The 12810-nt window shown below is 36.2% G+C and overlaps 1 protein-coding gene across 3 annotated transcripts; it reads left to right on the plus strand.

Annotated features, from left to right (window-relative positions):
* The first annotated feature begins 1134 nt into the window (after nucleotides 1-1134).
* Nucleotides 1135-8017, plus strand: LOC107778950 (uncharacterized). 3 transcript variants are annotated; one of them, XM_075234092.1, is made up of 9 exons: nucleotides 1285-1417; nucleotides 1529-1714; nucleotides 2881-4562; nucleotides 5148-5313; nucleotides 5696-5984; nucleotides 6416-6488; nucleotides 6565-6655; nucleotides 7287-7366; nucleotides 7650-8017. In XM_075234092.1, the coding sequence occupies exons 3-9, from the start codon at nucleotides 4074-4076 to the stop codon at nucleotides 7878-7880; spliced, it is 1419 nt and encodes a 472-aa protein (XP_075090193.1). In that variant the 5' UTR covers nucleotides 1285-1417; nucleotides 1529-1714; nucleotides 2881-4073; the 3' UTR covers nucleotides 7881-8017. The 3 variants fall into 3 exon arrangements, with proteins under 3 accessions (XP_016454765.2, XP_016454764.2, XP_075090193.1); XM_016599279.2 differs by lacking the exon at nucleotides 1529-1714 and having other exon boundaries at nucleotides 1135-1417; nucleotides 4095-4562; XM_016599278.2 differs by lacking the exon at nucleotides 1529-1714 and having other exon boundaries at nucleotides 1166-1429; nucleotides 4095-4562.
* Nucleotides 8018-12810: the final 4793 nt, after the last annotated feature.

Below are 12810 nucleotides of genomic sequence, written 5' to 3' on the forward strand. Positions count from 1 at the left end.
CAAAAAAGTGTTTTGACAGATAGGATAACAGATCACTGCATATCCCTTTCTTTGGAAATAAACTTTTCTTGTCCATACTGTTCTTTTTCCTTTATTAAAGGACATATATATGCTATACTCCCTCGGTCCACAAATTAGTCAGTACATTACTTTTCATTTTTCGAGAACTTTTTGAGTAATCTTTTAAGTTAAAGTGAATTAGATCAGTTTAAAATTTTAAAATTAAATTTAAATATTAAAAAGTTATACGATAAATATTATAAGATGCAATTCTTTTCGTGCCAATAAAATGCTATATTAATTACTTCATTTATTTCAATTTGTTTGAACATTTTCGGAGTATGAAAGTCAAATTTACTAATTTTCTGTGTGAATTCGGACGAAAATTCTTAAAATTTTTTGAAATAAAATTTATATATTTAGAAAGTATGTAGAAAATACTATAAGTCACAATAATTAACAATTTAAAATATTTAATAACTATTTGCAAAAATTTATGGTCAAAGAAAGCCTTGTTTGACTCCCTAAATAATACTCCATCCGTTTCAAAAAGATTGAAATTATTTCCTTATCAGTCTGTTTAAAAAATATTGACACCTTTTAAGTATTTTCTTAATAGGAAACATTTATAGTCACACAAATACTATGTTAGATTTCACACTATAAGTTTCAAAAGTTTTATAGTCACACAAAGACGGTAGCTTATTTAAGACCACATATCTATAAAGTATTCCCTTTTTTATTAGAATTTGTGTCAAGTATGATAATATTTTTGAAACAGAGGGAGTAATAGGTTCATTTATTTGAAATGAGGAAGTATATATAAAATTAAATTTCTAATCCTCTTAATCAAACACATGTATTATTTTATACAAAAGTTTATGTTAGAATTATTGTTTTTAATTCCATCAACCAAACATTATTTAGAAGGTGGCATTATTTATAAGTTGCATGACTAGCCCCATTGAGTGAGCATCAAGTGATAGTGATGAGTGAAGTAAGAGTGCACTTTGTGGAGTGGATGAGATCCGTGGCTGCCGCATAAATATGTCGTGTAAGGCTCTTTACTCGTGCCTTTCTCATTGATGTGAAAGGAGTAGGCCATATTTATTACCACAAGTATACCAACTAACTAACATTCTATTATTATAAAACCTCCATTACTTCTTTTGCTTTCATCCTCTTCCCTCAAACTTGCTAATTCTAAGTTACCACTACTAGACTTGGAAATATCACAAGTACCATCTTGTTTTTACAAACTGTACTGTTTTTTCATTTCTCTGAATAGACACAAGAATTGAGTTCTGTTTCTTTTTAGATCATGAGCTGTGAAGAGAAGGAAAAGTCCATGGCTGAGGTGTATGATGAATATGTGAGAAGTAAGGCTTGTGAAAGAGTTGTCAAACCAATCCCTAAGGTGAAAGCCAAAGTAATTTCTGTTTTATGTTTGTTCTGTCTTCATCTTTGTTTTCAATTACTTGGCTTATTGTTTTCTCCTATGTTTTTCTGTTCTTTTTGGTTTGGAAAGGGAAGAAGAACCAAGAGGAAGGGAAAATGGAAAGGAATCTTATGTCGTTCTTGTTTCTTTATGCATTTTGTCATTATTGTGTTTTGCTGAAATTGAAGGGAGCCTTAGTGTAACCGGTAAAGTTGCCTCCATCTAACAAGGAGGTCACTGGTTCGAGCCGGGAAACAACCTCTCGCAGAGATGCGGGTAAGGCTGCGTATAATAGACCCCTGTGGTATGGCCCTTCCCCGTACCCGCTATCGGGCTGGCTTGTGTTTTCCTGAGATAGTAGTGCTAGAGCTGCAAAATGTTTTCTGGTCATCTTGATATGTATTTTCCGAGTTTGATGCTATAGTTGGTGGAGTATTTCTGTTTGTGAGTAGCATTTTACTGGAAATTAGAAGTTTTATTGTTTAACTTCTGAATCTTTTATTCTCCTTTCATTAACTTTTCAATCTGTTTCTTTCTCTAACTCCATCAAGAAACTTTCTCAGCTCAATTTTTGTCCCTAGAAAAAGTTTTAGGCAATAAGAGAGGCAGTTGGGGAGGAAACACGCTAAGAAGTCAACAAGACTCAACATCTAATATATATACATACAAAATTTGATCTTCTATACACAATGTAATTTTCCGAGCAGAGGTATGCGTTCAAGACAGAACGGGAGGGTGGAGAGTGAACAGGGAGAAAGAGAAACCTTCTCTGGTGGTTAGCCTCCAAAGTCATTAGGTTACAATTGTTAGAATGTACCAAAATAAGATTCATTGGTTAACCTCATCATTAGTAGAAGTATATATAAGACAGCCATTTTAACAACCATATGAGATTATCTTCTGTACAACGATAATAGCTCCTGCGAGAGTCCCTAGCATATTCTAATAGATCTTGGCATAGAATCTAATAGATTTAATTTGTTCAGTATAGGATAACAAGAGAATTATTGGATTTAACAAGCGATTCATAATGTGCTCAAGAGCAACGTGTTTAATTTACATATCTGGCATAGGGCGTTATGTTGTTTAACTCAAAATCACCTGTCAATTCTGCAAGTTGGCCGTAGAACTCCAATATAGCAACTAGGCACAAGATATCTGCTTAAAAAGTTAAGATTGATCGATAATTTTCTATTCTTGTGAAGAAGTCGAAGAAATGTCGTTATTACTGGAATCTTAGTTGGAGAATCAGGAGCCTTTGGGTTGATTACTCTTTTTATCCAAAGAAGACATGTTTATAAGGGCAGAAATTCTTTATGCTCTGGGAACAGAATGTGTATTAGTATATCATTTTTCTTTTCAGATAAATGATTTTTTGTATATTGCCTTTTGAAAATTGACTATTGTATCTTTCTAAAGTTCTTAAATGTGAAACATTACAGGAGAGGGTGAATTTCATCAACCCTTTGCCTAGGAGCGGGAAATCACAAAGAAACATATCTCTTCCTTTGTTTAAATTCAATTTAACGGCATTGAAGCATCCCAATTTTATATTGACAACATATCCTTTTTCAAATAGGTGCAATACTACAGAGCCACAATGATGGATTGTGGTTCTGTTTCTGCGCATGTTTGTACATATAATCTGCTCTTGTTTCTAATACAAAGACCAAACATATTGCTCTTGGTTCTCCTAGAGTGATGTCAGAAAGCTTCTATAAGGTGGAGCAAAGCGTGGAAACAACTCTTCTCATTCAAGATCTCAAGGTCTTGATCAAAGGCGGAGCCAGGATTTGAAACTTATGGTTTCAAGATTCTAATACTTTTAAGTTATTGGGTTCTAAATAATAATTTGTAGCTCCGCCCCTGGCCTTGATAGAGAATAGAGCTACAACTCTCACATATCCATAGGAAATCATTTTGTCATCGAGTTCTGGAATTTTTCTTTCTGTTTCCCGATAACATAATGCTATGGAGATTTGATCTCTGGTAGGCTGTAAGTCGTACCAGCTTTCTTTAGTCTATGTTGTTGTTCGCTGTAAATGTACTCGTTTACTGAGGTGGATCCTGCATATAGGTAGTAGTGTAACGTACTACTGCTGTCTCAGCGTCGGTCTACGGATTTATACAAATAATTTGGGGAAATTTTTAATGATATGCATAGATAATAAATGGTGCATCCACTTTCTATAAATTTTGCAGCTGCCTCTTTTTCTTGTAAGACAACTTATATAAGGGTGTTTTGGCATGCATTGAAAAAGAAATCTTCTGAGTGATGACATACCACTTCCAAACCATTCAATGCTGAAAGGAGATAGCAACTATCACATAACCCCAACTAGATGTTTCTTTAAAAATTTGTCAAGCAAGGCTCGTTCATCTGCAGAAATTGAGCCTCTTAAGAATATAGATTCTTGGATCAGTCTAAATCTTTTAAACTAGTAGATTGTCTCTGTATTGGAAGACTTCATTCTGTTATGATTTTTTCAAGGAGTACATATTTGCTAAAGTTTGGAGCGTTATGATTTTAATAGTCAGTGGAGATGTTGACCATGGTCTTTAAGAGCAATGCTTCAGGTCTCATAGATTGATAGGACTATCTTGTTAGCTTACGCACCGGTTCACTGACAATAATATGTGCTTCTTTCTTTTTCAGGGCGAAAGTTCCTCGGGGATTACTGAAGAAGCAACACATGGTAAACAATGGAGGAGACCAAATCTATTTGTGGAGATACCTTCCAAATCATCGGACGCCTCCAATCAAGAATTCGTGCAGGTTAAAATGCTTCCAACACCGACACCTACACCAAAAAGGGTGAATTTCCTTTTGACGCCTAGTTCTTCTAATTCAAGAGCAAACGCGTTTCCTAGTCCCTCCTCATGCAGAAGCAAATCATCCATTAGGAATCTTTTGCCGAAACTAAGCTTCAAATTGCGTAATACGAATACAGATACAGAAAAGGCAGCCTTATCAGATGAGAAGGTGTCCATGTCAAGGTCTTGGTCATTCTCTAAATTATTTACACCACGAGTGAAGAGGACTTCATCTTTACCCGTTACACCAATTGAACATCCAAATCCAGAGTCTTCTAGTGGAAGTATCAGCCGAACCTTGACATTTGGTGTAAGTTCTCTGTACAAAGTTGATTGACTTCTTATATGTTGTGTTATTGGTAATTTCTGGTTCTAATATTGGAAGTTGACCATAGAACGACCCCGACTACCTAGTTTAATTTCACGACCTCTGTCGAAAGACTATTACTTATGGAGTTTCATGTAGAAAATCTCCCAAAACTGGACACTGTTCAATTAACGGAACCTTAGCAAGGTTCTCAGACTTATCAACATTCATGATAACAGAGCTTCTTCTGAAAACCATTGCACTAGGAACATATAATGGTGAGAGTATCAAAAGGCCCCAACCATCGAAAAGCAAAATAAAGAGGAACAATAAAACCTTATGTAAACTGAGGTTGCCTACAGAATGTTTCATGTAATACTTGCATATGTGCTGTTATTCTAGGAGATGGTTGCTGCTCTTTCCTTAATTTATTACAAGAATCAGGGCATCCGTCTAGATACTATTTTAATCTAAAGCTAAATGCGGTGACTAGGAAAGAGTTCTTACATGTTTAAGGCCTGTAATTACTGTTGTCTGCTCTCAACGATTTTGCGCAATCATTTGAAATATGATTTGTCATTATTGTAGACAAAAGAAGCACATCTGCGCATTTCTAGATCACTTTCTCTCCCGGTCATTAACAAAGAACGAAGGACTAGGAGAGTAGAATCTTTCTTTCGAGTTGTTCCTTCAACCCCTCAAGTGAAGGATGGAAATTCCACAGTTCCAGCTGCAACTCCAACCAAAATATCTGGTAAACAAATGTTTATATTATCCAATTTATTATTGGGATAATTACCTTAATGGGGCCGTCCTCCAAAATAATAGCCGGTAAATGTCTATATTTTGTATATTACATATAATTTACATAAATATACATATTATATACATAATATGTTTTGTACATGTTGGCTAGCGTCTGTAATTAATTTCGGCCGACAGGTCATAAATGAAAAAATCCCTTTATTATCTGATTTATAAGCAGTCACGAGCTCTGGAAGGTCAATGTGTTTTGAACACTTTTGGACATAAAAAGTTGTGATGAGGCTTCCTTTGTTCTCATTGATTACCATCTTCTGCATATATGAGCACTATACGTTCCGCCACCAATATATAATCTATGTGGTGTTTTTCAGACGATAATGAATCAAATGGTGAAGATATACCTGAAGAGGAAGCTGTTTGTCGAATATGCCTGGTTGAATTGTGTGAAGGTGGGGAGACACTCAAGATGGAATGCAGCTGCAAAGGTGAACTTGCTTTGGCTCACCAAGAATGTGCTTTTAAATGGTTCAGCGTAAAAGGTAACAGAACGTGTGACGTATGCAAGCAAGAAGTTCTAAACCTACCTGTCACACTTCGTCGCATCCAGAGTGCAAATGTGGGATCTAATAGGGTCCAGCACTTGGAAATAAATGGATACAGGTGAGTGTTATTTGTTCTCGTCTTTATGGGCTAAGAAAACCGAGATATCTCTTCTAGTTTTTTATTGACACTAGCTACATATACAAGGGCTAGAAGATTAATCCAGCTTCAGTTTTCACTATTAGCTATATCTACTGAGGACTCGTAGCGTGTTTAATGTTGAATTGAAGAATCGTGTCTTATTAGTACGTTTGTTAATTGCTCAGAGGCGACAAAGAAGACTATTTTTTTTTTTGAAATGGACAAAGCAGACTACTTTGGTTGCATTTTTTGGTTCCTCTCTATTTATCCCAGTTTTTTCTTTGGACTAGAACTAGTTAAATCTGGAACTATAAGATTAGTGTGTGTAATATTTTTGAGAGCTAAAACTAATATTATTGTTAACAATTACTCAACTGATTCAGCTTCCGAAATTTTGCTGCATTATACAGGGTTTCACAGGAACTACCCATTCTTGTCATTGTCAGCATGCTAGCCTACTTTTGCTTTCTTGAGCAGCTTCTGGTAATTTTATAAGGTCTTCATAAAAGAAACAGCCCGTCAACAATCTCGTATTGATTTACTATTGTCCCATCTGCAGGTTGGAACAATGGGTACCGGTGCAATTGCTATATCAGTTCCCTTTTCTTGTGTGCTAGGTCTGCTTTCGTCTTTGGCATCTTCAACCTTGGGTATGTCGTCTTCTGCTCAGTTGGATCGTTTTAAGAACTTTTATCAATCAAATATTGTAGATATTTAGCTTCAAAGGATGTATAAGTACTAATCGGTACTCCCTCCCTCCGGACTTTTTATCTATCACTTTAGCCAAAATAAATTGTTCCAAAATGTTTGTCGCTTTCGAAAACCAAGAAGATATTAACTCCCTTTTTTTCAATTCCACCTTTACTACTCTACGAAGCCATATAGTCATCAATTACTAATTTAAGGAAGAGACAAGGGCATTTTGTCAAATACCCATATGATTAATGTTTTAAAATGATTTTATTAAAGGGTGTGCCAAAACTTTAAACAACTGATAAGGAGGATCAGAAGGAGTATAATTTCGATTGGTGTGGGGAGGATCAACTGATTATTGCTTGATTTAGTCTCTTAAATACAAAAAAGCAATAAGGTAATTTGAAAATCTATTAGTTTGTGTTTCTAAAACTTAGATATAGTTGAAAATGTATCTGAGACACACCTTAAAAAGCAGCAAAATACAATTTTCACTTGGCTATTTCATGACAAATGCTGGTAAAAAATCTTATGCTCAGTGTCTTTCTTTTTTGTATACTGACAAAATCTTTGTTTTTTTTTTGGCAGTGAAGAGAAGGTTTGTCTGGGTTTATGCATCAGTTCAGTTCGTCCTCGTGGTATTCTTTGCTCATATGTTCTACTCCTTGGTAAGATATTCCTAATCACATCATTCCTAAATGTGAGGATCTGAATGAATTACGTTAGACCAGAGGCCGATTCAGAATTTAAATTTAATATGTCAAACTTCAAGTTCTCACTATTGATATTCATTTAACCTTTGAAATTTCGGATTCAAAAGTTGATACTTATTTAAATGTTAAGTGATTTATAACATACATATATTTATGTTCCGTGTCAAAATACTAAAATATGATCAAGACCGCATCCACCTATCTCGACCTGTAAAATGTTACTAGTATATGTTTTCAGGTTCATGTACAAGCAGTTCTTTCAATTCTTCTCTCAACATTTGCTGGTTTGGGAGTTGCAATGGGTGGATGTTCCATACTTGTCGAGTTGCTTAGATGGAAAAGGCGGCGACAAATCTTGTTAGATATGCAGCAAAATTCTCAGCTGAATCAAACAGCAGCATCGTCTCACACAGATCGTCAACATTATCAACCGGATATAGAAAATCCGGCGACATTTAGTGGGAGCTAGATAGTCAATTATGTTATAGCAGCAGTTTATAAGGCATTTAAATACAAAGTTGTAGGAGGAAATGGCTTGTTGTGTATATTTTGACATTACTTATTCTGCACTGAGAAGTAGAAATGTTTATTGTACTACTCTGGAAACTTAGATTGACAAAAAAAGCTTCCATATATAAGCAAAAGAAAAGATGTAAAGAGCAAGAAAAAATTGTCAGGGTTTTTGCTGTGTGTTTTGTATTGAAAAAACATTTTGCAAAGCCCTGAATTTTCTGAACTTTCATGTGGACTAATTAATGTCACACAATGAAGGTGGCATGCAAAAAACATAAAAATGGATGTTTGGGGTGGGTGGGTGGGTGGGCATGGAACTGGAACAAGTTAGGAATAATTGGAATGTTTGTTGTTGTAACGACCCGACCGGTCGTTTTGAGTTCTAGCGCGTCGTTCGACGGTTTGAGGCCTTGGGTAGCTTCACTTCAGGTGCTACGACTTGTACATGTGGTTGGATTTGAATTTCGGGAAGTTCGGAGTTGATTTGAAAAGAAAATTATAATTTCGGAAGCTTTAAGTTGGAAAAATTGACTAAGGTTTAACTTTTGAGAAACCGACTTTAGAATCGGGATTTGAAGGTTCCAATAGGTTCGTATGATGATTTCGGACTTGGGCGTATGTTCGGGTTTAGTATCGGATCACTCGAGAGTATTTCGATGTTTATTATGGAAAGTTAACATTTTCGAAGGTTTAAGAATTTCATAAGTTTGGTTTGAAGTGGATTTTGATGTTATCGATGTCCGTTAGGGGTTTCGAGCCTTAGAATAGCTTTGTTATGTCATTTATGACTCGTGTGTGAAATTTGAAGTTATTTCGGAATGATTTGATACGTTTCGGCACAAGATATAGAATTTGGAAACTTGAAAATTTATAAGTTGATTCGAGGCGCGATTCATGATTTTTGATGTTGTTTGACGTGATTTAAGGATTTGACTAAGTTCGTATTATATTTTGGGACGTGTTGGTATATTTGATTAAGATCCCGAGGGCCTCGGGTGGATTTCATATGGTTAACATATTGAATTTGGCCTTATGAAATTGCTGGTGGCACCACATTTGGTGTAACCGCACCTGCGAGGTTTTGGCCGCAGGTGCAGAGCCGCAGAAGCGGCCAAGAGGGTCGCAGAAGCGGTTCTGGGCGAGCAGGGCAGTGGCGAGGTGCGAGACCATTTCCGCATCTGCGATGGCGCAGATACGACGAGCGTAGAAACGGAATGGCTGGGGAAGGCTGGGACCGTAGATGCGGTCGAGTTTCGCAGAAGCAGAACCACACCTGCGCATGAGAAGTCGCAAAAGCGAAGGCTCAGAAGCGTTGGAGGGGCCACAGATGCGGAGGTTGAGGGACCTGAGGGGAGTCGCAGAAGCGGACTCGGAGCCGTAGAAGTGGAGCCGCAGAAGCGGCTAAGGTTCTGCAGATGCGAGATGTCGTTGGGCAGTAAGGTTTTATAAACGGGGTTTGGCCCCTTTTCTTCCATTTTTCACTTTGTTGGGGCGATTTTGGAGAGTTTCAAGGGGAGATTTTCATCAAGCAGCACATGGTAAGTCATTCCCATCTATTACAAGTTAAATACATGGTTTGTATATGGATTTAAACATGGAAATTAGTAGAAATGTGGGATTTTGGTAGAAAACCTAAACTTTGGTATTTTTGGATTTTTGACCACGAAATTGGACATGAAATTTAGAATAAGTTATATATTTTTGTTCGTGGTGTTATGGGTAAAGGTTATCTTCGAAAATTTTCTGAATCCGGGTACGTGGGCCCGAGGGTTGATTTTATCAACTTTTCGTGCGGAGTTGGAATAGTTTTGATTAGTTTGCACATTTGTTTGAATAGTTTTGGATCGACGGGAATTGGTTTGAGGTATTAGAGAGGCTTTGGAGCCGGTTATGGAACTTCGGAGCGAGGTAAGCCTCCTGTCTAACTCTGTGAGGGGTAAACTACCCCTAAATGATGTATTTATTATGTGCTACTTATTGCGGGGGCTACGTACGCACGAGGTGACGAGTGTCTATACGTAGCTAGATTCATGTTATGTCTCGGTAGACTTAGGTTCCCGCCATGCTATAATTGTACTATTTGAGTTTTCTCTTGCCTATTAAATTCCTTTATTTTACGTTGCGACTTGAGACTAGACTTGCGTAGAGTGATAGACTCGATATGGTAGAGATTCGACGGGCTTCATGATTAGCCGCGAAATGATTATACTCCTCTTACGAAATTCTTCCGCGTATTGCGTTTCACCGAAAGATTTCCCTTAATATATATAACTCACATGTCTACTCGTGAGTGGGGTCAAGGACCCATCAAAGCTTCCTATTCTAATGGGATCGGGTCGTTCACCTCAGCATGATAGATACATCTATGGTTCGTATCGTTCGACCCTCGGTAATGCGCACATTATGATGGATCGGGTCGTACGCCTCGACAGGATTATGTATCATACTCTCATGGGAGCGGGCTGTTCGCCTCGGTAATAAAATAGATGTATCTATGGTTCGGCAATGTTATGATGGATCGGGTCGTACGCCTCGACATTTCTATAAAATACTCTTATGAAGTCGTGCGTAATAATTGGCAAGAAGTCAACATATCTGTGAGCTTTTCCTGATTGAACTGTGATGACCTATCTGGTAAGGTCCATTGTATATATACTCTGATTGAGGAGGTAGCTACTAGTTGATAGTTTGAGTTATTACTGAGAGGAGGATTGTACCACGTATTATACTTGTTATTTCGTTTATTTACTCTGACTCACACCTGTTTACTTCTATTGTATCTGTCTTATTGGACCACTAGTAAGTATTGATGTCGACCTCTCATCACTAGTTCTCTGGGGTTAGGCTAGATACTTACTGGGTATGCATTGATTTACGTATTCATGCTACACTTGCTGCACTTTTTGTGCAGGTACATATATGTCTGGTGGTCTTTTGGGCGCAGAGGCGCGGCTATTACGTGGACTTTACCGTGAGCTACATTTCATGTCACGATCCGCAGCCTGTAGAGTCTCCATCAGAGTTATTTATATTTCACTGTCTAATTTGTATTCCAGATAAATGTTGTATTTTATTATATTTTCTAGTTGATACTCATGCACTTGTGATACCGGGTTTTGGGGGTTCCTGCGGGTTGTTCGTTGTTGTAATTGTGTAAATATTATCGTTTACTCTGTAAAAATCTATTTCATATGATTTAGTTAAAGGATTTTTTAAATTTCAATTACTAAAATAAGTAAGTGAGTTGATAGATCACCGTTGGCTTGCCTGACGGCGGTGTTAGGTGCCATCACGATATTTAGCGGATTTTGGGTCGTGACAGTTGTTGTATATTTATACTATTATAATAACTCGTTCAATTTTTGCACCCTTTAAAAATATATTTTACATTAGCTAAAATTATCATTTAATAATTTTCTAATAATTAGGACTTTGAAATTGACTATCACAATTTTGCTTATTATTTTTTTCCTTATATTTGAAATATGTAGGAAGTCCTAGTGTTTAATATTTTACACCATGTAAATCATTTCCTTATTTAATCTATGTAATATTAAAAAAACTATGTAATGTAAAAAAACAAATCCGGTGAAATCCTAAAAGAATTAAATGTATACACCATGAAATGAGCAAGCGTCGGTATAAATTGCATGGGGCGCCCTATTTGGTTGCCTTCATATAACTTGTACCCTCCTTTTGAATTTTTTTTAAAACTAGTAACCAATGTTTAGACAACTTTAGACCTTTTAACTAGGCCGTTTCTTCTTCCTTTTCTTTTCTGTGAAAATAAAGATGATTGTGAATGTGAGCATATTTTAAGGTGGTTTATAGTGTTTTACAGTAGTGAGCTACTGTGGCGCCTTAGTTTTTACTACTTCTTAGGGTTTCTTCTTCTTATAATTATAAAATGGGTTTGTTAGGTTTATTATTGTTTTAATAAATTGATGATTAGGGTTTGTTCTTGATGATATTTGGAGGTTATGTTTCAAATTCGAGCTTATTTGGAGTAGATTTAGGTGTTCAATCGTGTATTGGATTATTGAAATTTGAAGAACAAATTTCTGTTTTCGGACAATTTGCACTTCAGACCTATTTTTGCCTTAAGTTCATGAAAACATTGGTTGCACTTCAGACCTATTTGGCCTCAAGTTCATGAAAACATTGGTTGCACTTCAAACCTATTTGTCATTAAGTGCATCTGAAGTGCAGTTTTTTCACTTGCATGAAAATATTGGTTGCACTTCATGCCTATTTGGTCGTAAGTACATCTGAAGTGTAATTTTTTTTTTTACTTCAGGCCTATTTAACCTTAAGTGCAGGAAAATATTTATCAGACCTATTTGGCCTTAAGTACATCTTAAGTGTAATTTTACACTTTAGACTTAATTGACCTTAAGTGCATTGCACTTCAAACTATTTTTTTTTTTATTTCAGACCCGATAAATCTGAAATTGATCCTAAAGTGGGTAGACTTGTAAATGTTTTGTGCAAAGTGTGTATAACTTCAATTGTGACCCCAAAAATGGGTATACATGCAAATGCCCCAAACGCCTCCCATGAACAATAAAGGACTAAGATATTTGATGGGGACATACGAGTAGAAATGGCGTGGGATAGCCACTTTTTAACATGATATTTAGTTTTTATCCAGTATATTTAATGCTGAGCAAAAATAGCCACTACTCTATTAAAATTAATATGAAAAGATATTTTTACCTTTTTTTCATGAGTGTTGTGTAAATATTAAGGATATGGTGTCCTTAACAGTTATACTGCACACATGAAGTTAAGGACGCCATGTCCTTAATATTTATACTGCACATATGAATTTAAGGACATGATGTCCTAAAGTTTAACAATGGAAGATTCAAATACATGAAACTTTG

This window comes from Nicotiana tabacum, chromosome 17 (assembly GCF_000715075.1).
Source record: "Nicotiana tabacum cultivar K326 chromosome 17, ASM71507v2, whole genome shotgun sequence".
In the NCBI taxonomy this organism is placed as follows: Eukaryota; Viridiplantae; Streptophyta; class Magnoliopsida; order Solanales; family Solanaceae; genus Nicotiana; species Nicotiana tabacum.